Source organism: Rhopilema esculentum, chromosome 14 (genome assembly GCF_057945365.1).
Source record: "Rhopilema esculentum isolate cy_ngs chromosome 14, ASM5794536v1, whole genome shotgun sequence".
Lineage (NCBI taxonomy): Eukaryota > Metazoa > Cnidaria > Scyphozoa > Rhizostomeae > Rhizostomatidae > Rhopilema > Rhopilema esculentum.
In genome coordinates this window covers 3,626,247-3,653,825 of record NC_142828.1, presented here as the reverse complement: position 1 = coordinate 3,653,825, position 27,579 = coordinate 3,626,247, and the positions used below count along the sequence as shown (strand labels likewise).

Below are 27,579 nucleotides of genomic sequence, written 5' to 3'. Positions count from 1 at the left end.
ATTTGAAGCAAACTAATTAATAGTTTGTTTTTAAAAAGGATAAGGAACAAGATTGAAATCAAGCAGAAAGTGAGTGAACCCAGCCTAGAAGTTTTGTTAAGGTTTTCTAAACGAGGTTTTGCAAATTGATTGGTGAATGTTGAAAATAAGGATTGATAAAGGATCTTGAATTATTCATCCATCTTACAGACAACCAAGTCTGTATCTAGTTAACTCAAGTGTACATTCCCAAGTTCTTGTGTGCATCCCCAAACATTTTACTGCAGATGATATTGTTTCAGTGAACCCCATGCTAAGGTTCATGCTGCTTTGCTTAACTTTTCATTTTTTCTTGCATGAGTCGATAATGATTTCAAAGGAATAGGCAAGAGTCTTCCCAGCAGTCACTATTTGAAAATTTATGTTAGACAATTGAAGATTTTGATGCTTTGGTGCTTCATCGTTCTTGTTGCTTCACACAGACTCCATTGCTTATCCTTTGCCCCTTCTCATTCGAAGCCTTCTTTGCCTCTACTCCAAACATAGTGTGATTATGTCAAATTTATTTAAAAATATGTGCAAATGGGCGTCTCCTTGCCTACATGACCGCAATAACTTAATAAGCAGAAGGATGTTTGCTAGAAAAGGCGCTGTTGACTTCCATCTAATCGATCTAATAGAGCCTAAAACGCCAATTTGACCCTTTTGTATTGTGTTTATTCCATTAGGATCATCCAATCTGAAAGTCATGCAGGATTTTTACCGGTAATTGATGTTGAAGTTGCAGCTTTTGCTGAATTTCTTTCCAGATTTCTTTGAAGTGGGTTTTTAAACGTTTCCAGTAATGCAATTTGATTCATTGGCAGATATGGCTTTATACTAAAGACAATCGAACGGCAAATTCAATACGAACTGCACAAGCCATTATTTTTTCTGCAGATCTCACGAAGCTATTCAATTTTTGCGAGCTCAAAAACTGTCACACTAATTTTTACATTTCTTTCATGTCGGGAAGTTGAGCATTAAAAGCTACTTAGAATGGCTGGTACGATGACAAGCTACTTTGCTTTCTTTTAAGGAATTCGCTGACAGCCTCTTCTACATAATAGTCTCATTCCTGCCTTACCTAGACAACACCGTCATTCCTAACCTCTGTTGACCCTTCCTACCTAGCAACCACTAATCGATCTTTCCTTCATAACAGCCTTACGCTCAACCCTAACCTCTTCTTCAAGGCAGCATTATCTTCTCCTTTAAAGAGAGAGTCGCCATTCCACAGAATATGTCATCCATCTTCCTCTCTTTGACTACCATTTAGTTTTTCTTTGATTCTCTTTAAGCAGAAGAAAGATAGCTGCTAGGACCAGTTTTTGTCAAAGGAAATATTGCTATAGGAAAAATAATTTTTTTTAGTAGTTTTTCAGCTTTTTGTGTAGGCAATTGCTTTAACTTTATTGCATCTCACTATCCACGCTCATTCTATGAGTCTCTGCTCTTGACCAAATAACGTCATCATCTCGAAAGTGAAATCCCATGTACAGATTTCGAAACCAGTTTTTTCCTTACGCTTGTGGGTCTTACATTTAATGAAATAAAAAATTTCAGTTCATTGCTTCTGGTCCTAATAGTTTTCTGATTCAATAGAGATACCGTTTTAGAGAGTTCAAAGAAGTTTAGAATAGCTAAAAGCTAAAAATAGCATACTTGAGTTCTTTTTGTCCAATACTCCACAGTTGATAAGCCCTGGGTAATTATTTAGTAACACAAGAGGAGAAACGACGCGTTCTTGTTTTTTGTTTTGAACAACTAGCGACTGCTAACCTCTCACTTAGTTAAAGAGTCGAAGAAAGAAAAAATAACGAAATTTTCTAAACATTTTTCCAAGCCGAGTTTTTACTTGAATTGTACTATTATGCTTCTTTCCTTTCCTTTTTTTTAAGTATAGCCCTAGGACTCAGAGTGCGGATCGTGGAGCACAGTTTTATCTTTGTTTTTCTCCCTTCGCGGTTGGTACTAATAGCATAAGAGGATAAGCATTGCTAGATTTCTTATCACCTCTCATTATAGTTCAACAATAAGGCAACTTAGTTACGAAAATATCCCTGTTTTGAAAGACTATTTAATTTATGTCAGTGAATGGTTGTATTGCTACTTCAAGGCATCAATATCGTTTTAACTCCATCAAACCTCATAGCCCTTCCGCTTCAACTATTTCATGAAAACAGTATTTATCATGCCTGTATCGTTACTGGCGGTGTGTCTGTTTGTTTTGATTTGTTTCAAATTTAGAATGTTCAATTTCTTTGTACTTTACTTGCATATCCTGTAGATATTTTCCCTGTTACCCTTCTGCGTTAAAATAAGTCATGCCTCTATTTATTTCTTTTTTGCCTAATGAGTATAAACTGAAAAAAGTTTGTGTTCTCAACTCAAAAGTCTGAAATTATTTTTTATGTTGTGTCACCCTCCTTTTACTTGCTATAAAAAGAGAAATCCAAAAACAATGTAGAGTAAAAATCGTATTTTTAATCCACTTACCTATTCATAAAATTCTGATAAATCATTCATCGCCATTTCGTTTTATGATTCAATTCTGTAATGTGGAATTTCAAAATTGAAGCTGGCAAAAAAATTTACCACCCTTTTTGCAAGATCAAATGTACCCAAATTATAAGGGATCTATAGAAGAAATTGTCAGTAGAACGAGATCTTTTTTAAGAATTTTTCTTTATTGATTAAAGCTATAAAGACTGATTGCTCTTTCCAAAGGAAGCAATAATTTAACAAGAAGGCTATTTTATACCATCAGCTGATATAAAACTGTGCTTTTAAAAAATTGTGTTGTACCTCAACAACTTTTCAAAACAACTGCTAATTAATTGGCATGATTGGATTAGCAAGTTATATTGGGAAAAGTCAAGTTGATTTTAGATGCATGGAAATTTCTAGGCTGTATGGTTGATTCATTTAATCTAGTTTCCTGAACAGGAAATTATTTTTCATATCATATTTATCGGTATAATCATGAGGTTTTTTCCTTACGGTTGAATGCCGATTTTAATCTGGAGTAAGTGCAATTTTATGTTTTCGACGTCTATTGGCATTTAAAGATGCGCTAGGTTACAGAAACACTGACATATTTTTTGCTATTGCATTCAATATGGTTAAAGTTATCAGAAGATCTATATTTGAAATCTAAAAGCCGCGATCCTAGGTTCGTAATTGATTAACAAGTCATTGTTTTATTGACGAATATCCATAGTTGAGCTAAAGCACGGAAATATCATTGCAATCAAAGAGATACAAGCTTATAATTACGGTCATTTGATAAATCAGGAATTTTCTATTCCTTGAGCGCAATTATTCGTTTGCAAAAGGAACTGCTGGTGTGAGAAAGAAATCAAAGATTGTAGATAATTGTAATCCATCAGAGCTGTTCTTGATTTGATTACACACGTCAACATAATGATTTAATATATATATAGATTTTAAGAGAAGCTTTTCGTTTCAAAGTATGCAAATAACCTTGATAAATCTTGAACACTAACAAAGTTGTCAGATCCTTAATTGATAAATAACCATACGATATGCTTTTGCAAGAGTTTGAACAGTATTTCTCTCGTAGAAATTCATTTCTTTTTCAATTCATGTTCACATTCGTATTAAAATTGTGTTTGGGTTAGGAAGCAAACAGTTTACATGTGAAAGACATAATCTAATGAGAGAAATGTCATGACAAGTGCTATGGATTTCTAATTAGCAAAAATGTTAATGTCCATTTTATGTTGTTGCCAATCGATTAGATCTTTTTCGCTCCCACATCCCTTGTTCTCTGCCCCATAGACCAACATTTGAATCCCCATTTGGTTTGCTAGCTTCTCCGTTTCCATGAAAGCCCCTCTTTCCTTTCCAAAGCCCGATATTGCCAGGCTGGCCTTGTCGTTTTAATTGATTCCCTCGGTTCTCCTCGTCACTGTGCCTACTCGTCCTCTTGGATTTCGTTGAGCGTTTTCCCCACAATCCCAAATCCTCCGGTTGTTGTCTATTTTCAATTTCAGTGTCTGCAATTGTTCTTCTAGCGTTGGCCTTCCTTTCTTCATTATTCAATGCATTCAAAAATAGTGCTAGATCTTTCTCAGATAGAGTTGGTTTCGCACCTCTCTTTCCCCACAAGCCAGCGGTTCCATGCTGCTCCGCTTCTCTTGATATCTTCTCTGCCACTTCCCTTGCCCAGAGCTTCACATCATCCAACGCTGACCTTCTCTGCGTATCAATCGCTGTCTTTTTAAAGGAATCGTATCCAGCATTGTGATTGTTGTTCCACAGGTCTGATTCATCAATGCCAGCATCCATTCTTCCAAGAAGCAAATGTGGCCTTTTCACTTTCTGATCCTGTAAATTTCTCTTTTCGTGGTCACTAAGATCTTCAGCATTCAGTTCTTGAACAAGCCTCTTTTCGCGATGCATTGCTCTTGCATCTTCGTCCAGGTCATTTAAACTTCGTTGTACCTCGATTGACAAACTTTTGCAAATAATCAACGCAAAGCAACAAATTGCAACCAGCTGAAGCTGCATCATCATTCTGTTTGCCTGTCAACAATGAAAGAACAATCAATTTATTACCATCAGATATCAACCATTTGTCGCTAGCCCTTGCGATCGCATATAGATCGAGATCGCTCGTTCGTGCTTAAATATCAGCACAATGAGGGCACTTGTTAATAATTGATGGCTTCTTGCTGAAAATTTTCATACATTTGTGAATTTTGGGAGCTTGCCAATTAGACGCATTTACCGGGGGTCTCAGTGTTTATCCCTGGTCAATTCACAGCGCTGCCGAAAATTCATCTTTGGTCAAACGCTACATTCTTAAAAATTGGATTAAGAGACTGAATTACATGTTGGTAGTTGGCTTTCAAAAGCGATCTGCAAGTTTTTCTAAGAAACACAAAGCTGTATAAATACTTCCTTTAAACAGAGCAATGTATATTTTTATATAAATATATGTGTATATATATTTATAGATCTTCAAGAAAAACACTCTCATGTAAACGTTTCGACCGAAGTCTTCATCAGTAATACTTTACAAATTGAATGAAGCTAACATATACAAAATAAATACAATAGAGCTATACAATAGAGTTAATGCTGTGATGATGTTCCAATTCCAATTGATGTGTTATCAAATTATTAAATGTATTAATGATTGCTAATGTCCGCTCCATTTAGAATAGAAAGCAAATCTTACATTAAGCATTTGCCTTCTTGCCATCTCACTTAACCAAATTCTGCAGTCTTTATGCATAGGATTGTAATTTTGTTTTTTAAAGGTTGCCTATTCTTTTAAAAAATAATTGTGTTGTATCATCACAGCTTTAACTCTATTGTATAACTCTATTGTATTGATTTTGTATATGTTAGCTCAATTTAATTTATAAAATATTACTGATGAAGACTTCGGTCGAAACGTTTACATGAGAGTGTTTTTCTTGAATATCTATATAATATATATTAGGCATTGACTGCGTATTGGCTTTATGTAGACCGCTCTACGCTTTTGCTAATCTGGTAACTCTTCAAAAATAGGCAAAGCCAAGCAAGTATCTTTTTTAGATCAATCTACTAGCAATTTTCTGGTGTTAAATAGAAATTTTGAAGAAGAAAATGTCGTGAATTGACGCTGTTGTCTGTTTATGTAATCTTTGTTATGAGCACTGCATTATTGCCACGAGACACTTCGTTGCAATTTGCACCAATTTGAGGAAGAAGAGAAATTTTTACTTTGCAAGCATCGAAACTGCTTAATAACTGATTTTCGTAAAGCATCAAAGAAACAGCAATAGAGAAATATGGCTGATTGGCAATTTGACTTCCTTTTGTATGTGCATGTTACATAATTGAGACAGTTGGTATTTGGGACTTTTCTCCCTAGCCCATTCTATCTTTAGAGGCTTTTGCTAGTTCAAATTTTCTACGTAAGCGTCTCTTGAAATACGTCGACAAGAAAAAAGCCTTTTCACCTTTTACTTTTTTCCAAGTTTCTTTTTTTTTAATTTTGTTTGAAAGAAAATATTTTTTGAATGAAAGGGTGATATACAAAAGCAACTGTCTTCCTTTTTCTCAGTTTGTTAAGCTCGTCAATCGCCGTTTCAGCGTTTCAGGTAAATCTTGTGTTTGTTTATCAGGGAAAAGTGAAAAAATTTAATCAATCAAATGCTAATCAATGCAACGCTTTTATCATTCTGAAAATGATCCTAAGATTAGATTAGGATTAGAATGGTTTAGCATAAACCAAATGCAAGAAACTAGCGAAAATAAACAGGATTTGTTGAATAGATTATACAAATATAACGCTATGCTTGCAGGAAGCAATGTTGTGTCGCGATAAATGTTGATGAAATTTGTTTTGTCCTCTTCTTATGAAAAATGAAAGACTTTGCAAATAGCACAGCAAAGCTGCTGCAGAGAAGTGTTGGTTTAACAATGTCTTGTGTTTCTCACAAAGCAGGTGCTTGCCTTTTTCTGAAGCCTGCGTAACATTTTTATTCAATCATACCCAATACCCAACGCCGTTTCTTTCCAGTGTAGTAAGCAAGGATAACAAATTATTTTTAAAGGATAGGAGTTTGCTATTGATTATTTTCTTTCTAAAAACATTTCTTTAGAAAGTTCTTATTCCCTCGATAACATTTTTGTAAAATGCAATTATAAATGCCAACGTTTTTGCTTCCTATCCTAATCAAATCACTAAAAAACATGGCCAAAGCAATTATGTGGATGATTTCTTAATAGGTCTTGATAGCTCATTGAAACACACTAACAGCTCATGCGGACTCTGTGTCATAAACTGACAAGATATATCATGTCGACCAACCAACGTTCAGTACAGTGCCGTGTTAATAGCTTTTGCCGTGTTTGGCCATGTTAAGCCGCAAACTCTCCCTGAAACCAGCTTTAAAATTCCTTGTATGACTTTTTTCAAGAATGTATTTAAGTACTATTGTGCTTTCTGTCACATATAATTTTTCCCCCAATCATTTGTACATTTTGTTGTACAATTTGCTCTAGATTTCTAAGATCTTTTAAAATTCGCGCATAACACACATGGCATAAATATTGCGTTATTAACCAATGCATCATTTAAGTATTTAACTTAGAAATGTATCCTGTGTCAATACACTTTGTATTCTCTTAAACGAATGTTAGAAAGAGACTTCCTTTAGAAATATTTAATGGTGTGTAGTGTTAAGATCCCAAAATAGTATTGCCAGTTCAGTGAGAGAACGGGGCTTGTTCAGATTTGATCAAATTTAACTGAAGTATAAACAAGATGAAAATTAACAACAAATTAATCAAGTGTTTTCTAAGAATTATTTTTCAAAATTGGTTCTAGAGGAGGAATGTTGGAATTATAAACTATCATTATATGACATCAAAGGTTAACTCATCTCGGAAACGCCAGTGGCATTAACTTAGATTGAGGAAACTGGTGGAAAAATTCTTAGTTTAGACAAAGAAGGTTCATGAGATCACCACTGTAAGCCAGAATTTTTTCGCTCTAATGGTAGCCTAGTATATAAGTAAATTGTAGCTGGATTTTCAGTATAATCAACTGGCAAAAACGAGGCTTTTCTCGATGTGCTCACTTGCCAAGCAACTAACTAGATAAACAAGGAAAATTTAGATTTTCAAATCATCATCAGCCATTATATAGCGGCTGCCGCTGCTTCACGGGCAACTTTTGTATCACATTAACAATGCCACTTGTCCTGACACAATGCTATACGATTCAACTGAGAATGTTTATGTTGGCACTATAAATTAAAAGTCAATCGATGTCCACGAAATTTAGTTCGCCTAGTAGCCAAGATTGGTATAAATAAATACGCTAGCTATTGTGTATTAAAGTTTCAAATAACGATGCTCATGTTAACAAATTCCGCGTTATTAAGATACAATAATACTTTAAATGTGACCCATACCTCCCTATTTGATGCAGTTGACAGTGATAGTCGCCTAGTCAATCTTCCGAACCACTCTCTTACTATAAACTCTCCTTCCGTTTTAAAGCCAACCACACTCTGTAAGCTATAGAGAATGAGTATCTATTAACTCGCATGCGTTAGGTGTTTTTGCTACTCTGTTAACTTGTCGTCTATGCAAAAGATGTTCGTATGCACCCACGCCTTTTGACCATCTGCCACCGTAAGAACAAAGTTCCCTTAAAGCCAATTGAAGGAAAATATGGAATTTTGCCGGTGTATGCCACTATAGTTGACCAAATGGAGTTTAGTCTTGTTAACCTAAAGAAGAGCGTCTCTGAACGCTTTTCAATAGCGCGTTGCCACGCCTAGGTATTTTTCTCAACCAATTGGCCATTAGGCAGCCCAAATGGGTTTAGTTTCTTACAGCCACTGAGCGCTTCTTCATCTTCTTTGCACGTGTTACGTGTTGTGTAATTCTCAGCCCTAACAAACATGATCGTATCAACGAGTCAGCATTCTCACGATCTTGTTAATTTTTCGAGGTTATAAACAGAAGAGTATCGGTCAGATCTGCTTTTCTCATTTCAGCTTAAATTTCTATTGAAAAAGAAACTTTTTCACACGAATTTCTCAAAATAAATCAAAGATGAAGATATCTCCCCAAGTGAGAGTCGGTTTAAGAGATGGCTGATTGCTAGTTTTGGTATAAATAAGTTTTGTATCTTATATGTATCATTTGTTGATTACGTAAAATATTTTATAGATAAACTTCTCCTTGAAAATATATCAGCCTTTAATTTATTCGTCTTATTAGTCGAAGCTTGGAATAAAATTATCTTATCTATTAGAAATATTCCTGCAATTCTCTAAATAATTATCAAACCACGTTTCCTAGGATCAAGAGCTATATATTGTCAAGCTGTGTGCATTTTTGAATTTAGGATCTACTGAAAATTTGTATAATGTTTTTCTTTTGTAGTTAATTTAATTTTTTGAAATGAAATAAGATATGAAAATAGGGCCATAAGTTTTGATTAAGATAACTGTAAAACATTCTGTTGCTGGATGTGAAATAGACAGTTCCGTTCGTAATTTTGTTTGTAAAACGGGACTGTCAATCGTAGGGGCAGGTCAGAACCGTGATTTTGCAATTTCTATGTAATTTTTATATCAATTCCAGCATCTTTCAGTGATCTTCATCTTTTGATTGTCAAAATTCTCGCGAATTGCATACATCTTCGGTTCCGAAACTAAAAACCTGTAGATTCCTTTTCTATTTTTTGATATTGTTTTATCTTGTGCACCCTGTCTTTTGCAAAATATGCCATGGCGGAGTATTTTCTATTTATTGCCTGAAAACGTCACAATCAGTACTAATCGTGTGGATTTTCTTCATGAAATTAGCAATAAGTACCTTTGTAAGATGTTCAGAAGTCATTATCTTCAGCAAGCGATTTTGAGTATTTTGGAAATCCATTTGAATCGCATTGGGCTCCGATGCAATCCAAAAGTAGAGGATCTAACCGTATAGAGATCTATCTCGATTGCATTTGCTAGTTATGGTATGTGCAGCAATCAGACTTAATCAGGCTGCAGTATATCAATTATTGGTTTGTATGTTTTTCGCGAAACAAATACTAATATAGCAGTTATTTAAGGACCATCAATCGAATTTCTTGTATTTTGTTTTCAAAAGAATTAAAGTTTATCGGCAGGACTCGATTTTTCATCGTCCCATTTCATTTGCAGCACCAGGCATCTTTTTCTGCTCCAACTTTTCAATTATGCTTGTGTTTTAGAACCATGTTTGTTACGTAACCATGTCATAACATGTCATAACAAATCAACCTATTATTTTTTGCAAATAATTGCTTAACTGTTAGTCAGCAACTAATGATTTGGGAATGTTTGCTTTTTACATTCAATTTGAATGAATTATGCCTTGATGTTTCACTTCTGCTCAGTTAAAGTGTGTCGCAATTTGTCAACTTTTTATTTTCTGAAAATGCTACAAGAATTATCGATTCAAGCAATGGTTTAACGTAAACCAAATGCAAGAAACTAGCGAAGATAAACAGGATTTGTTGAATACCAATGAATGAAAAATGAACCCACAAGACATGGAGTTTTGGGGAATGAATCACTCGGCACACCACCATTAGGGAAATTCATCAAATGACATGCGAAAAGACTGGACAAGAAAAGCTATAGACTTGACGGAATAGAAAACGTCGTTCTCTACTTTCAGTTTACTTCTTGAGCAAATAAGGCAAAACTTCCATATCATAATCTGATAATGGCGAGTTGATGTTCTCTGCAGTTAGGTGAAAGGGTTGGGATCTTTTTTGTTGAATTTGCATCAAACGCTTTTTAGCAACCTTCGGCACAATGGATTTGGGAGGGAGCGGAATCTTGCTGAAATTTTAGAGGACAACGATTATGCTCTAAACTAGCTAGAGTAGATTATATCTGCATACGAAAATAATTTTAAAAAGCATCATTAACTTCTAAGAACTGTGCTGTAATAAACCATATGCTGTAGTTACCTTTTTGGGAAATTGACTGTATGGAGAGAGCAGTTGCTATGTGAGTGTTCCGGTACTTTCCCTTTCCAGTATTGTTGCTCTTATAAACTGTCCGACGCCTTCCGTTTCGCTTTTTTCTGATTGATAAACCAGAGGTAATCATCGATCTTTTATACCCGCTATCGAGGTTGGGTCATCAGATACCAGCAAAACGCACGACCATTTGAAAGCATGGAATCGCGATAAAAGCTCACCAAGACCCGGATAAGAAGCGCGAAATTTTAAAGGCACCTTTTACTCTACGCTCATTATCGCTAGCAATTACGGCATGCACACTGTTTTCTACTAGATAAGACATATTTTTCTGCTTTTCATCGAAATCCAGCACGTAGGAGATTAATTATTATATTACTTAACTGTTTACTTTCCTTCCTCTGCAAGTGGAACACACAGGCAGGGATACGAAGGACAAGGAAGGATGCTTGTGCTAGAAAGTTCGCTTGCTCATTCATTCATACTTTTGGCAGTTGGAAACATCGCCTCCTGTAAATCTCTATATTCATGAACTAATTTAATCCGAAAAGCAACTGTTTTCAAACGCTTTTGTAACGAGATGCCTTTTGGCACTTCTTTGTCATTGTGAAATTTTTTTATGGGTACAGTATAGAGCTGGCGGTGGAATTGTTTGTAAGTTGGAATGCTTTTGCATATGTTGTTTCAGAGTCAAGATGGTTGGGTTATTTGAAACTTTTTACTACGTGCAACATATTGTCCTAGACAAAGTTCCATTGAATTGATTTTGCAAGAATTTGTTCTGTGTTTCAAATAATTGCAAGAAAAATTACACCATAATTACTTATGCAAAATCATTTCAAAATAAGAAAGCCGTTTAGATTTCAGTAAAATGATAAAATTGTTAAAAAGGTAATATCGTTTACCAGTACAAGAAATATTAGATTAATTTGCTATTGTTTTGCCAAGGTAGAATGTGTTTAAGATGCCAAAATTCTGACAAAACAGGTTTTTGAATATGGATGTTAGCAGTTGTTGACTTTTGATTTTGGTGATAATAATGATATGGGATAAAGGTTACGTCAAGAAATGGTTTTCGCAATCCGTACCAAGATTTCTGGAACTCCAATTTGCTACCTATAAAGTGTTCTAACTCATCTTGTCCAAGCTTCAGATGAAGTCGGCATTTGAAGTTTGGTAATACAACGTTTGTCATAAAGTCTCGAGATGACGCATTAACAAGAAATGCCACCTAATTCCACAGGAGACAATAAGCTTAAAAGATATTACAAATATCTCCCAGTCTGACAGAAGCCATCTTTCGCTAAATTTTCTACCCTGAAATTTAATCTGTATTTGGGACATCGGGATTAGCTAGGTAATACTAGCCTACGGCTAGGTAAAGACTTTGATTGGAGTTTGAACAACCTGCTCTTTCAATGCATTCTAGATTTACCAAAACACTGTAAAATAAATTTGACAAAATAGCAATTTCATTTATGTTGCTACAAGAAAACAAACGACTATTTATCAAAGGAGAACTGTTTGTTAAATTTGTGCTCATTATTGGAGAAGAAATGGTATAAGTAAAACACAAACAGCTATATCAGAGGAAATGGTTCAAAAGTATTTGAAAAGAGCCACAAATTTCTTACTCTCCAAATTCTGTTTCGTTGTGTTTTAGGAATACCCCAAGCCTGCGTACTACATGCCGATAGTATGAAAATGTATTAATTTATTTTCTTTTTCCACTCTAATCTCCTTTTATCTCCAATATTTTGTCACTTTAAAATATAAATTTGACGTACTAAAAAGTGTCGAATAAGCAAAGCAATGTAATGCCTACAAAAGAGAATTTCTCTATTGATCCGCCTTTGTCAACGAATCAAAATTTGGTTTATTTCCGGTGAGTCAATTTGAAAAAACTCTTTATGACTTTTACGATTTACAGAGTCCAGAAAAAAGCTAATACTGCCGCTGGAAATATACCCAAAGCGTGGTACTTTACTTTTATTTGTTTAAAATTGTCTACCTAGTGGTCCTTGTTTGTTAGACCGCTATTGTTTTCAGTATAGTTGGAAATCTGTCTGAACTTTTATTTATGATGTTAATAGTTATTTTTTTTGTTTGAATGATGAATTCTTATTTTTTCTTAATAAATGCCCTAAGATTCAGTTCAAATCCTGAAGGCACATTTGTGCTAATTGTGTGTGCTGCAAGAGTACAATCTGGTTACTTTTTACGTTTTTCAGGATTTCTGACATATGTCAAAAAGGGGCAGCGGGGGCAGAGGGGGCAGTGTAGAAGTTACATACTCGTGACAAGATTGTTTGTAGCTGCAAGCAGCATTGTGTCCTTGCCTCGAAAAAAATTAGTAAAAAATATAGATAGATGCTATAAATACAAAACAATGTAAAATTACTTGGGCGATTTGTTGCGTAGAGCATAAATGATCATGTCAGTATTTCGTCTTGCGACAGGTTTGCTGAATTAAAAACACATTTTGTTCAAAGAATCACGTTCCATCTCCAAAACATTAATTTTCTGTTATAATATAACTACTAACAACCCAACGAGTTTTCGTAATTTTTTGTTTATTATTATCTGTGTTTTACGAATCATTAGATAGCTGTTTTTCTATGGCTGTCTTTCGTCTTATAAATACCTTTCTCGTCTTCTTGACACGTTACTCCTTATCATGTTCAATCAAATGAATTAACCATTCAGGGATATGACCTTTGTTAATTTGTGTACCCATGTTTTGCCAGGGACTTGTCGTCCTTTTTGTTTCGTCTTCATTCTTTACGATATATCGTTTCTGCCATTTTCCTCTCTGAAGCAATTTAAGAATGTGAAGAAAAGCTTTGACATCCCATTGCTTTCTGTTAATGTTCTCCAACCACTGCTCAAGTTTGAGTGCCATCCATTTAGGCTGTGGAACTGTTGTTTCGAGCTCTTGTCGTCGCCCCCACATGCCCGGTTCACTTCGTTTTCCCCAGAGACTTATTTTGTGTGGTTTTCCCCAGCGACCAAGCCTTGCTCGCTTACCCCAAATTCCAGGCTCTGTTTCCTTTGTCGATATATCAGGCCCTGCTTCTCTGCCCCATATTCCTGGCTGCTCTTCGTTCACATCATCATTGCTTAATGCTAATTCACTGAAGGCCATTCTTTTGTTTTCACTATATCCTTCATTGCGTTGCATGCCTGTTTCTAGGTAGCTAGCTTGATGGCGCTTCGCTTTGACTTCACCAATTCGGTTCTCTTTTGTCAGCTCTCTCCTTTCCCTTGTGTCTGCTTGCGCTTTCCAGCTGAAAACCATTATTGAAACCAAGATAACACATAGAGACATCCTTGAACCAAAGGCCATTTTCAATATGACGCATGAATCTAGAACCTTTAATCTGAATAATTTGTGCCTTAAATTTTCAACTTATTTAAGTTATTTTCCAAATCGCTTTCATATTTAATTCATATGTGAACTGGCATTAACTTTCCGGCTCTCTTTCTGCTTTCGACATGATTTACTATATGTTTAAGTTTACCGAAACAGTTTTCCCTCTCATAATCTTTTGGTATTTCATTCCGACTCTGTGTTTATACTCTGTTTATTGGGGGACCTTTTCTCTAATTTTTGAAATGCTCAGATATCCTCTCAGTAACAATGTTTGTTCTGAATGACGACACGTTTATTTTCCGGGGGCTTGTTCTTGCTTAGCATAGGGTAAAGTACAGTTAAAATATTGTTTAGATAACATTTTGATTAAGGTTTTAAAATTTCCCTAAAGAGTTTTGATATACCATGTAAGTTAAGTTAATGCCAATATTATGTGCACCGCTTTTTGCTAATTCAGGGCTACAATAGCGAGTTTAGCGTTATGATGTCTATGATATTCGCCTTCCAACATCGAATTTGAAATGTGAATTATTTCCTCTCTCCGTCATTTGACGAGGAACTACTTTTGCAACCAACTGGAGCCATCTCTATCCCCCGTGACTCCATAATGGTCCGTTCAGACCCCTGGGAAAAAAGGCATATTGCCACGTATAAACGCATTTCTTTGGCTTGAAAAATCGTGGTTTGCAAGATTGATCTCTAAATCAGATTTACCTCCTCACAAAGAGAACATTTTCATTCAAAGTTGTGTATTTTTTCCAGAAAAAATTGCAAAATTTATGAAATGCTTTTAATGCAGCCATATTTATTGTGAAATTGCAGCCGTCTATTTCCACCTTGTGTGTGGTTTAATTTTTCTTTTAAATGTGTGAAAATATATAATTTTCTGAATTTAGATATGTAAGAGAAGATCCAGAAAGCAAACATGTGATAAATACAAAAAACCCTGAAATATCAAATTTATGGTTTTTATCTTTCGCATATTCTTCAAATTGTGTCTATTGTGAAGTCTAAAATGCTTATTATTTTTAAACAGATACACAAATGAGTAAATTATACCAAGATTTTGCCCAGTTATTCGTCAAAAAAGTTGAAAATTCTACTCAGGTAACTCGGTACATTAATAAACCATAATGAAAAACACGCATATGTATCTTTTTAATTATGGTTTATAAATATACCGAGTTACCTAAGTATAATTTGTCATTCAGCACACGGGATCTCTTAAAATCCTTGGCCCAAAAAGCCAGTGACCGAAAACATGAGCTAAAAATTCATTGATTGCAAACACATTGAATTATATTCTATCAACACTTCGTTTGATATGAATGCTACAAGCAAATTTCTACCATCTACGTTCTACAATAGGTTACAAATTGCCAAGTAAACAGAAATCTAGCCATGGTGAATAACAAGAAGCAGTTAATACCCTAACAATGTTACCTGTTTCTCCGATTGCCATAGCTCAAAGAATGTACCGTAAAAATTCAGCTTCGACCTAATTTGTGGTTTTGAAGAAAGTTTCAATTTTTCTTTTATACGACGGAGATTTTGAAAATTCTCAAAAATACTACGAGAGTCACGAAGGCTGGATATGAAATTTATCATTTACAATGACATGCACACAAGTCAACGTATGATGGGTCAGATAGAGTTGCATAGTCGATAATTTACAATATTTGTGCACAGATCATCAATGCTGCCCACAACGTTTTATCAAATTAACCTTGCAGGATAATTTTGCTTTGACAACCTATGGCAATGAAAATTGGTACCACCCAACCCCCCCCCCCCCCCACCCTTCTCCCCATTTGACTTATGTAGCGGAATCTTTATCGAAAAATTGTGACGAAGAGGTGCTTTTATTTGTGATTCTGCTTCATCATCAAAAGAAATATGCTTTACAAACTACGTGCTGAAATATATATCATAAAGTGTAGACTGCGTCAAAAATTAAATGATTACGAGGTTAATATTGGAAAGGAGGACATTCCTAATACACTTGGCCCTCTTTTTCTACTTTGCATGCTATGCAAGTAATTGATTGATAGGCAGCTCGTAATTGATTGAACTTTGCACGTGATTAGACTGTCAAAGCGGGGAATTAGCCATTCTGCATGATTTTTACATGCTATAAATTTCTCCTTTATCGGGCTTCCTGTAACGTCTCTGTTCTTATAAATTTTGCTGCTTTTGAAATCGGCTTTTCATTGAAACTGATCCTCTCAGATTGCAATTAGCCTGTTTTTTTCTCTTATCTTTTCACTTCAACGACAATTTGCTGCTTATTCTATTTGCGGATAGTTATATCTTGACATTCTTTTGTTTCCCTCCCCCGGGTCTTCCTTTCTGCCAAGAGGTTTCTTTACAATTTTGTATTTTGGTTTTTTTCTCTCTTCAGCATATCTTGAATTGCCGAGTTCTTTACACGGTTTTGTCATCGATATAGTTGTGCTTATTTTAGTTCATTTAAAATAGGAAGGGATGGTTTAGGTTGTTTCGTTAATTCATCCGATTTTCCAGAATGCTCCTGAATATACGAATTTTGTCACTTTTTGAAGACTTACGTCTCTGCAAAGCTTGCATAGCATGTTCAAACAATACTTGTACGCTAAACTGTTTAATTTCATTAGTCCTAATGCCTTCATCGAATCTTCATCGAAGTCTTTAAATGATTTTGCCATCAATAAAGTTTTGCCAATGTCAGCTGCCTCTAGAAGCGAATTTGTTATGTAAACAAGACATAGCTTAGAATTTGGAAGATTGTTCAGACGACTCATTGGATTTCATGTTCCAAAAATTAGCAATTTTGTCAATTTACAGCCAAAGATTTTTACATCAATGTAAACCACTGTTTAAAGAATTTATTCAATGTAAGATGTATGATGGAAGGTGTTGATTATGTTGCGCAGGCGTTTTATTGTTTTGCTTTGGATTATAAATAAGTTGATCCACGGTTATTCAGTTGATTTTTAATTATATCTATCAGATTGAAAATGAATTGGTCGACATCTAGAATAGCAATCTATAAAAATTTAGATAAAACAGCAAAGTGCTATTTTGTTGTGATACAGGAATATTTCTTTTTTCTCCATCAACCCATAAAATGTAGAACTGGAACTTTGAAGGAATACATTGACAAAGCTAATCTAGCTTGTTTCACAATACGACATCCAAATTGTCAAAATCGTCCTACTGACACAGAATAGAAATTAGGCAGAAGGGTTTCTCGGTTCCTTTGTTATTTTGAAGCTGGTCTTGAATTCTAAACCCCCTCCCCCTTTAACCTTGTTTCATTAGACGAACTCAGTCATGAATAATTATGATCTAAACTATTGTTCATAACTTTTATAAAAATTTTATACACGAATTCCCTATCAGCTATAATACAAATATAAATAAACTACTTCTATTACAATTACTTCTTTAATATATATAAAATAAAGATGTTGCTGTTCTACCTAGGGATCGTGTTTTGTTTTGGGAATTTATTAACTTTGCAGGAATCCCTTCAAGTTTCTTTTAAAAATGGAAATTGTGGGGCTCATTCTGATGTTTCTTGGAATCTCATTCCATGTTTTGGCCCCAGAGTGAAAGAAACTTCCCTTTGAGAATTCCAAATTTTGCCTTGGGATGTCAATATCAAGCTGATTCCTTGTCGAATACCTGGATATCTCTGATCTAGTAATAAATTTACCTTTAAGGCTGTCAGGGCAAAGACCATTCATCATTTTGTACGTCATTATGGCCATGTCATATTTAATTAGATTCGAAACTGAAAGCCATTTACAAATCCACCCGTCCTCAAATTTAGTACTTTCAATTAATGTTTGAGCCCTGTCTTGAAACGCTGAAGATGTTCAAGCTTTGTAGCGGACAGACTTCCCCATAATTCATCACCGTATATTAGATGGCTCTCGAAAAGTGCCCTGTAAACCTGGTCCAATTTCGACAGTGGGAGGATGTTTTTAAGTTTCCTCAACGAAGAAAGACCACTTTCAAGTTTACACTTAAGCCTCTTGTACTGCTTGTTCCAAGATAGGTTTTCATCGATAGTGACTCCGAGATATTTTACTTCATGGGCTCGTTGGATTTTTTCTCCATTTATTTCCACGTTTATCTCCCCCTGGATATGGCTAATTCGTCTTTTATGACCAATGACCATTTATTCAGTTTTATTGTTGTTCAGACTAAGCTTATTTTGCCGCATCCACTCTGCAATGTTCTAAACCTCAGTTTTTAAGTCATTGCACAGTTCCTCAATGTCTTTTGTAGAGCATGTTATGCTTCCGTGTTAACGCATGCGCTAGATTTCAGGCTTCACCTGATGTGCATCCTCATCTGCATAATTCCTATTCTATGCTGATGATATCTCATGTGAATAAACTTCCCTCTGCTATTTTGTAGACTACTCCACTCGCTTGCAATATTGTAAAAGTTTACACGCTATTCACTCTCTACAATAATTCTTTTTGAATATGCTTATAGTTCTGTTCCAATCGAACACAAAAGTCTATCAAACGCTGTAGCTTAAAAATGGTATCTTTACGTGACAACTTCAAAAGGATAAGTGCCTGAGTTGAAAACGATAGAATTTTGCTTTCAAGACTAAACCTTTATAGATCCTACATTTTTAACCTCGATAGTGCGTGCTTCCTTGCTTTAGATTCGTGTCATTTCTCCACTATTAAGCCTTATTCATAAAGTAATTCGTATTTTTCTTCTCTATCTTTATGTACATGGAAAGCATGTTAACATGTTCTTGAACATCATATTCGTTAACCTTTATACATTCTGGTGACAGTAGATGTGATATTTCTTTGACGTAATGTTTTATCACAGGAAAATGCAGCTATATTCTTCGTGACTTTTTGGCTGTAGAATTGTGCTCGTGATTTAAGCATAGTGAGTGAAGCAATCCTGCTCTAGTGAGTTAAGCAGTCCTCCTACACGACATCAAGCGCCACAAGAAGGCCGATTAACAGTTTTATTTCTTTTTAACCTGTACATTTTATGATGATACCATTTTATGATTTCATTTGATGATACCATCGCCTTTAAAACTAAATAGTTGTGTCATGTTTCTCTCTTAGATAAAACCTTTGTACACAATCGAGCCTGGAGCTGGATATTTACTGCACGCGCAATGGTCACAATCGAGGCCTCTTGTGTTCTTTCTCACGACAGAAAATGGCAAATTACTTATTTACGACTTAAAGGTTCGTTTGTATTTTGCTGGTCATATCTATTGCATTTCTTCATGTGAAAACTGCGAATGCTTTGGCTTAGTTTCCTGAAACCTTCTGCATTTTTGCAATTTGAAGATGTAAAACGGTTCTAGATTCATCCTTTATTAAAATGTTACTAGCGCATTTAATAGCAGTGCATTTGTCTTAGTATTGTAACACGTTGTGTTGACGAATAGCGGAGATATGGATGTTAGGATCTGTCTAAAAGAGATGATGAAACGTTTAGTAATCGATAAGGCTACGAACGATTGAACAGACTTAATGCTTATCACCCATGCAATGTGACATGTCATACAATTGAAATTCTCCATCCATACCCAAATTTTGGCAATTACCCTGCTAGAGGCATGCGGTAGTCGCATTGCTGATTGGTTTACAAGGGGTAAGTCTAGGCCCAAGGGCATTTACCCCAGTAAGATTCTGTCCTATTAGCTGTCCTATTATAGCCCAATACAGAATTTCTCTTCTGTTTACCCAGATAGGTCATCATTGATAACAGCTTCTGCGTAGGATTCAAGTATTTTCGAGCACCATAAACATTGAATTAATCAAGTTTCTTACTTTGAAGGTCAGCCAGATAAAACCAACGCATGTGATCGATGTCTCCTCGACAAAAAGAGCTGTTTATGCAATTGATCTGAACCCACAACGGTACGTTTTTTTGTCAAATTTCTCACGACTCGTTAATGTTCGCTCAGCCTGTACCAGGCCGATTGTTAACAGCAACAAACCATTCCAACGTGAATTTCGCGATGTTTATTATTCTTGTTGGGTTCAGGCTATCATTAACACTATCTCGATTTTACGTGCATTAGAACGGACGTTAAACAGATCTTTGATAAACAACTATGTTTTCAACATATTGAAAACATGCTGTTTTTTAAAGAAAGTAAACAAAAACAGTGCATTCTATTTGAGTTCATTTTATGCTACCCGAAACATTATGAAGCCATTCAGTTCATTCCGCTTTTCTGCTCAGTTATCTAAGAGTGATTCTCTTCCTATTCGTAACGAAGTGATATAGTAAATCGATATTTTGCATGTAGTTTTGAAATCCACTCAAATCCCCAATATTGATGCTGAATGGCAAATCTTGCTATTAAGTAGAATTTTTTTTTTCTAGAAATAACTTTGCCTTGTCATTACATTTTTCAAGATTTCGCTTATTTAGCTGTGTACCTTGATTTTGTTTGTGATATAAAGTTCATTAAAAGCTTAAGAGTGTGTTGGCCTAAGAAGACGGCTTGTCTAGTGTAATGTTTTAACATACTTCAGCCTTTTCCCCCGATACTCACCTTTCATAGATATATAGATCCTGGAGAACAACTTCACATACACGCATTTGTTTTATATTTTCATGAAGTTAACATAAGTTAATCCACTTATTTTACAATTTAATTTCTTAAAGGTCAAAATTGATTGCCACTGGCGATGCTGACGGCTGTGTTTCCGTCTGGTCATTAAACGATGATCTTGTTACTTTCGACCAAAAGGAGGTTTCATCTTTGGACGGCATGGTCTCTGCAATGCTAGAATAAATCTTAGAACGATATGCACATTGGTTTAATTCAATTATTTATATCTTATTTCATCCAAAACCATGTTGTTATATATAGGTAGAGTTCAGAAAACGTCCCAACCTTTCTCCAGATAAAATCCCCCCTTTTTGGCTTTTCGCAAATTTTGCTAGTATCGTTTGAATAGATATTTCTAACTAATGGAATTTAAATAAAATCATCTATGGTCTGGTCCTCACGCTTTCTCAGGAAAAATAGAAATTCAAACACAACGGTAATTTTCTCTCACTTTATTTACTCTTATCAAGTTATGCATTTGCCTTGTCAAGTATCATTAATGTTTTCTGGATTCTCTCTGTAGGTCTCGTAACATACCTCCTTAAATGTAAATTCTTTACGATTTTTTCGTTTCTCTATTCTTTGTTGCCTATAAAGCATTATTTCATTAATTCTTGTACAATTACTGAATATAATATAATTATATTGGCGTTATGTTGTTACAGTGCAGAGCGATATAAAATAGGTTTTTGAGAACAAGCAGCAACTTATATAGAGAAATTCTGTGTATATCTTTAGCTTGCTGGAGATTAAAGTATGTTCAAGATTCTGAATTTTGTGAAACGTTCTGTCTTTGGCATTCTTGAAAAATTAAACTTTCTATTTCTAAATAATATTATAAGTCGATCAGTAAGACAAATTATGCTTATTGCAGCAAAATTCAGTTACTTGTGTGGCAGATTTTGCTATTAAGCAATTTAATGTATGATGTTTCTTGGGTGGCCATGGCCTTCCGCCCCCCCCCCCCCTCTCCCCTGTGGCACAGGCCCTGTCTTATATTACTGAGTGTGATTTTTCGGTATATTAGTCTACGTTGTTACGGTGAACAGGGATAAAACAAATGGTTGAAAACCAGCAGCATGAAAAGTTGCTCAAGCGATTCTCTGTATGTATATCTTTGCTTGCTAGAGATCATAGTTTGTTCAATGTTATCTTGCGTGAGGCCCTTGGACGGCCTTTTCTACCACACTGTCGGTAATAGTATGTAAAGACGCGTAGATTGAACATGTGGAATGGCTTAGTAACCCTGTTTATCGTTTAAACCGAAGCGTAGACCTGTGCAATTGGACACGTGGTAGTGCCCATTGCTTTTCCGAAACCCCTGTGATATATCTGTCAAGATTCACAGAGTGTCCTTAAAAGAAAACAACCGGTAATTACAAACCAATTCGATGGCTGATATCCAGAGAAGAAATTCTCAAAAACATTTAATAAAAAACTTCCAATTAGCAAAATTGCCTCATGTCATCAGTTTTTGTGAAAACTTCCAAAACTCCCCGTCCACCTTTTGCATGGTCATTAGATAAATCGCCAGGAATGTTAATATATATCTAAAGATAATATATACATATACATATATATCTTCAATTAATGTTATCTGCAGTCAAAAACAACATTTTTAAGTCTTCATAGAATGCTGATCAATGTATTCATAATTTTAAGGCCGATTTCCATTGACATTTTATGTGCGCGCGGGCGTAGCGCCCAAATCTGAGCATGCGTAGCTAAGTGCTGCTGTCAAGTGGCCGAGCGCACAAAAAAGTTGAGACCCTATCAACTTTCTGGCGCTCACAGCGGACGCAAAATCGAGACCACTTGATTTTAACTACGCGTGCTCAGAACTGGGCGCTACGCCCGCGCGCACAAAAAATGTCAAATGGAAATCGGCGTTTACATGTCAAACTATATTCCTAGCTTGTAGAAATTTTTCTTTGCAATTTCTGACGTGAGAGAGCCGAAACTCATTTCAACTTCGTTTCAGTATTACCTCCTGTTTCAAAACACTCTTCTCTACAACTTCCATGCAAGTCTGTGGCTATTTAGATTTGCCCTAAAACTATCATTTCTTGTCACAAAGCTCTAGTATTTATACTAAAATCAACATCCATGCATTTCCAGTTTTATGTCAAAGAAAACTTTATTGTTTTATCTATCCATATTTTGCTTACTGATGTTTCTGAATCCTTACGAATTACTTATTGGTCACTTTCTCAGGGAATCCGTCTGTGCCTTCTCGAAAATCATTAGGAAGCCATGCTGGGCAATTTTATTGCAGCAATTCAAGTTTCATTGCAAGTAGATCGACTATAACTTATCAAAGCCCGTTTTCGTGTCTTAATCAAATGATAACTTCATCGCGTGACGTCATCGTCCATTCGAAAAAAATATCTTCTGTATTTCGGCTACACATTTGGTGCCTGTGAATGGCTAGTGATTATCATAATCAATAAATGCGACAACGTTTTCAAAAAAAAGTAGCAATGCGTCGTTGTTTCCCTAAACACGTTATCAACCACATCTCAGAACAAAATAAGTTTGCTACTGTGGTTATCACAGGCTGATTAGCAAAGTATTTAACTTCCTTGCAATTACTGATAGTGATAATATTTACAAGATAGGCGACACAGATAACACAACAGATAAAAGTTGTTAGTTACAAGATTTAGGTAGACAATTTGAGGCATATTATACTCACTAGACTCAAATTGAGGTATTTTTGTATGATTCATTAGCCTATATATATTTTCCTTTCACCGTACAATCAATCGCCTGTGTAAACAAATTTCGCGTAAGATCATGTAAGTTATTTTGTTTAACTTTGAAACAGAGAAAACGCCCTTTCAACAAATATTAGAAATATTTGATTGAAATCAAAGCAACTTTTTGTCATTCTATGAAATAACGGCTATATGATGAATTGTTGAAGTTAGCACTAATATCGTGCAAATTACTTTCAAATTCTAAAGTAAAAATGTAAAAGAGTAATTTCAACCCAAAAATAATTTCACTCTTGATACTTTACAATCCCAATAAGTTTGATATTGTTATCTAAAGATTCTTACTTAGTATTTTTCCTTCTCTCTTCCATGTCCAATTATTGTATTATTTCTTGTCAAAACCCATGCCTTCTTTTAATATCATAATCTTAAGGTAAGGACTGCTGAAAATGCAGCATATACTTTCTTTTCATTTAATTTCTCTTCCACTTTATGTTAGACAACTTGTTAGAAATCTTCATCTTTGCTTAAAACTCTAATCTCATAAATTCAATTTTTCTTTCCACACTTCTTCCTTTTTCTAATATTACTTTTCAAGTCACGTCTTTTGCGCTTTCCATATTTATTCACAATACTTGCATCGATTTCTTCTTGGTCGTGTTTTTTTAAACAACAATCTAGATATTCTGATAAATTTTTACTTCCTCCTGAAAGAAATTCGTCAAAAGCGGTTGTATTCAATGCCGCAAAGTCACTGCTCGGTAAATCAGTTTCGTCTCCCGGTTTTTCAAAACGAGGCATCATTGCATCTTTGACGAGGCCCGTGTCTTCGCCTTTAGAATTGCTCCCTAAATCTGCATTTTTTACGACGCCATTATTGTCTTCAGACCAGTCCCTTTGCTTCACTACTGTGCTCTTCTTCTCAAGCAAGTTACAATTTTCGGCTATTTTATTGCCGGTATTAGGCCTCGCCTTGCCTTCGGCTCGTTGATTACTGTATCCAGCAGGGTAAATTGGTTTTGGTGTCATTATAATATTTTTCGTCTTCTCTCTACCGATATCCTGATTTTCACCGACTTCTTCCAGACCTAAAACATCAAGAGATATTGATACACAAATGTTTGCATCTTCATTCAAAGATCTTAACATGGCAGTAAGCCTGATTCGCCAAATGAGTGCAAAAAGTCTTGGGACACTAACATAATTTTTAAAGTCACTTTTAGCCATCTCTCACTCATACCCTTTTAGACACTGCTGGTTCACTCCAAAGTGTGAACAGCGATTTTTGGTATACTATTAACTTACATGATCTACATTATTATTGGGAGCAAGGCAAAGAGCAGTTTTGGCATTAGGGAAAAGCAATAAAAATTGCCAAAGGAGGTCGCACTCTCAGTTAAAATTTAAGCTGTTCCATTTCAAGTTTCTTTAAAGGTAATGTGTCCAGCTAAAGCAAGAAACTCTGCAGGGGTTTTTAGAAACGTGTTATTTTTCATCTCCTCGCCCCAGCCATTACGATCGTCCTGTTTGTCTACACTGCTGCGAGGTTAGCTTTTCATGTAAGCAGTTTTGCATCGCACGAATACTGACCAATCGCAAGCCACTGTTTTAATGTTACTTGGCAAGTTGGGTATACGCAGTTCTTTTATATGGACACATTACCTTTAAGGCGTGCTTAGTGTTTCAATACCTCTTGGGCACCTCGAACCCTTATCTCAGAAATTTTAACTTGTTTTGGCTTACCTTGTGATTTTGTGTTGCAGAAAAATGCAAAGGGACTTCCAAAATTAGCCGGCAAGGCAGGAAAAGCAAATTCATTGTCCTTGCTGTTTGAAGCACTTTTGGTTTTTCTTGTCACTTTTGTTGTGGCTTGACGTGGCTGGTACACATAATTCGGGTAGCTCTGCTTATGTTGAGTTTTCAAACTTTCTGCCTTTTTAAAGTAGGGCCTCTGCTGGTCACTTGTGAGCTCGTTCCATATCTCTCCTAGCTTTACACTTATCTCTGAGTTGCTTGCTTCACTAAACTCCTTTGCGACCAAAGACCTTAAGAAAAAAAATTGGTAAGCTCATTTAGCTCTTCTTAATAATCTTCTTAAAAACGAACATTTGGAAAAGATGAATTCACTAATATACCTATGTCTAAAAACGGAATGATGCAAGAGGAAAAAAGTGAATTTTGATATTGCTGAATTTCATGCATCTCTTGTCTTTGGAGTAAATGTAAGCTATTATGCTTTTATAGTACCCCTATCAAAGTTCACATGAAGTGAACATATTTATTCGTATGCTTCCTTGGCTTCAATAAAGGTGATCAAGAGCCCCAGGGCTTCCATCTTTTTGGCTTAATTTTAACCAGTGTGAACAATAAACAATGTTTTGTCAATTTGTGACATCATCTATCGTGCTTGGTCCGTCAGGATATGGGAATGTATATCTATTAAAACATAAAATATCGCTGTTATGCCAGCACTTCTCTAACGAGACTCCTTCTTACTAATCTCATTGCAAAAAAAGAAGTATGCTGCAATTGCATTGCAGCGATGGCATCTATAGATTGGCATCCTTTGATGCACAACAGTATGTTTAAACGTCTAACTTAAGCTTTATTAGCCAATTACGTTGCAAAAAATCATACTGTGATAATCGCTTTTTCCGAAACTCAGTCATATCAAACAAAAAACCTCAATTTGTATTACTTACTTATAAAACTGATATTTTTGAAAGAAATTAATCACCTATGTTTTATGTTGGTTTAGCGATAATCAAATCACAGCACTGATATATGATGATTGTTTTCTGGTATTTAAGCCTAAAGGATATTGTTATTTTTCCCGAATTAAAGAAAAGAGTGAAATGAAATTTACGTTGTCAGAAGATATCTTAGAGTTGTGTGAACTTTAGAAGAATTTCATAATCAAGTCATTTTACAGAATTTTTTCTTTCAATTTCTGCTGCTTCTTCTCATTTCAACCCATTGCAAAAATAAGTCCTTCCATCCAATCAGTCAAACATTAACAAAACGTCTGAATGAAAATCATTTTCATCTCTTTCACATCATTTGCAAGCTTAAACCTGGAATATTTTTTGTTGTTATTATTGTTGTAAGGGCAAGAAGACATAGTGTGTACCAAATTTTTCAGGGATTATAAAAAACAATTTTTAGAGACATAGAGTTCCAATGCATAGCAAACCTGTATTTTCTAGCCCACAGCATAAATGCATTCATAGGCCTTTTGATTCTATTATCGTTCCCATTTTCATCATTTCGTGGCTCCTCGTCGCAGTAAATCGGTTGAGTACTGGGTATTTTGTGAAAAGTTTTGCCTAGTACATCCAAATCCGGATCTATATGTGTTAATACTTTATCAATATCTTCAATTTTAGATTCGATTCCCGAATTGTGTGTTACTTTCTTCAGTGTATCTTTTGGCAAGAAACCCTTGTCCTCTGGCGCATTTATAGATTGTTCTTTTGAATTGCTAGTTTGAAAATAACTACTATTGACAAAGTCATTACTTCCACTATTTATTTCGTCGTTTAGCTCACTTTTGCAATTGACGACCAAATTTTCTGTGGTTTTCGACTCGGTTGCGGTATTGCTGTCATCTTTTGCTTTCTTCTCGTTTCGAATGTACAGTGTTTGATTCCCATCCCTTCTAGGAGCAATACCGCCGCACTTTGTACACTGTCGCTCTTCTTGTTCATTTGCTCGCAGTATTAGCTGACGAAATTGTTCTTCTACGCATTGTGGAAACTGAAATTCATCTTGTGCTATATCTCCTTCTCTTTTTATCTGGGCATCTATGTTGGGCTGGGACAAAAATTGCATTGCATTTTCACAGTCGACGTCCCAATCTTCTTCACTCTTCAGCATTAGCAAATCATCATCAACAACTCCTCCAATTATAGCGTCGTTTCCTAGGCCAACTAGTCTATTCAGATCCCACGAGACTAGCTGTTGCTCAATGACATTCTCTAAGTTATCCGTGTTAGTTGTTAATTCTGATTTTATCGATTGCGGCCTAAATATATTTGGCACAAAAGCATCTGCGATAGAATTGCTAGTTCCAAAATGCAGCATTCCTTCCTCACAATGGTCGTTTGCCCCTCCTGATATGAGATGATTGTTACATGGTGGCTTCAACTCTGCAAAGACTCGTTGATCGTCTACACTATGATCATAGCCAAAATTGTATTGTCTTTTGTCATCTGTGGGAGCATTTTGTGCCAGATTCGCAAAGTAGGAAGAGAAATTCCATTCTTGTGAAGCCATTCAAAATTTTTCAACTGACTGGAATGTTTTTACTTTTAATACTTTTTATAAATGAAATAAGCATTTATTTCTCCAGCTTTCTTGTTTA

General features: G+C 35.4%; 3 protein-coding genes across 5 annotated transcripts in view; 1 reads left to right on the top strand and 2 right to left on the bottom strand.

Annotated features, from left to right (window-relative positions):
• Positions 1-21,272, top strand: part of LOC135696467 (cytoplasmic dynein 2 intermediate chain 2) — a 38,574-nt gene extending 17,302 nt beyond the window's left edge. For both annotated transcript variants that reach the window (XM_065215863.2, XM_065215864.2), the window contains 3 exons: positions 18,989-19,114; positions 19,713-19,795; positions 20,553-21,272. In XM_065215863.2, the coding sequence (XP_065071935.2) occupies positions 18,989-19,114; positions 19,713-19,795; positions 20,553-20,682 (339 nt within the window). In that variant the 3' untranslated portion in view covers positions 20,683-21,272. The remainder of the gene's footprint in view (positions 1-18,988; positions 19,115-19,712; positions 19,796-20,552) is intronic.
• On the bottom strand, positions 3,288-10,651 carry LOC135696473 (uncharacterized). 2 transcript variants are annotated; one of them, XM_065215870.2, is made up of 2 exons: positions 10,511-10,651; positions 3,288-4,569 (listed from the first exon to the last, which is right to left on the bottom strand). In XM_065215870.2, the coding sequence occupies exon 2, from the start codon at positions 4,558-4,560 to the stop codon at positions 3,760-3,762; it is 801 nt and encodes a 266-aa protein (XP_065071942.2). In that variant the 5' UTR covers positions 4,561-4,569; positions 10,511-10,651; the 3' UTR covers positions 3,288-3,759. The 2 variants fall into 2 exon arrangements, with proteins under 2 accessions (XP_065071942.2, XP_065071943.2); XM_065215871.2 differs by lacking the exon at positions 10,511-10,651 and adding an exon at positions 7,962-8,462.
• Positions 21,273-22,175: 903 nt separating the features above from the next.
• LOC135696350 (uncharacterized) lies at positions 22,176-27,491 on the bottom strand. Its single transcript, XM_065215722.2, has 3 exons — positions 26,410-27,491; positions 24,960-25,261; positions 22,176-24,304 (listed from the first exon to the last, which is right to left on the bottom strand). The coding sequence occupies exons 1-3, from the start codon at positions 27,489-27,491 to the stop codon at positions 23,766-23,768; spliced, it is 1,923 nt and encodes a 640-aa protein (XP_065071794.2). The 3' UTR covers positions 22,176-23,765.
• Between the last annotated feature and the right edge of the window lie 88 nt (positions 27,492-27,579).

Excerpts from the sequence above, each read along its gene's own strand:
- LOC135696473 (XM_065215870.2), bottom strand. The coding sequence starts at position 4,560 with ATGATGATGCAGCTTCAGCTGGTTGCAATTTGTTGCTTTGCGTTGATT.
- LOC135696350 (XM_065215722.2), bottom strand. The coding sequence starts at position 27,491 with ATGGCTTCACAAGAATGGAATTTCTCTTCCTACTTTGCGAATCTGGCA. Across the intron at positions 25,262-26,409 it reads CTGTGGGCTAGAAAATACAG|GTCTTTGGTCGCAAAGGAGT; the intron begins GTTTGCTATGCA and ends TTTTTTCTTAAG. Across the intron at positions 24,305-24,959 it reads CTGCAACACAAAATCACAAG|GTCTGGAAGAAGTCGGTGAA; the intron begins GTAAGCCAAAAC and ends TTGATGTTTTAG.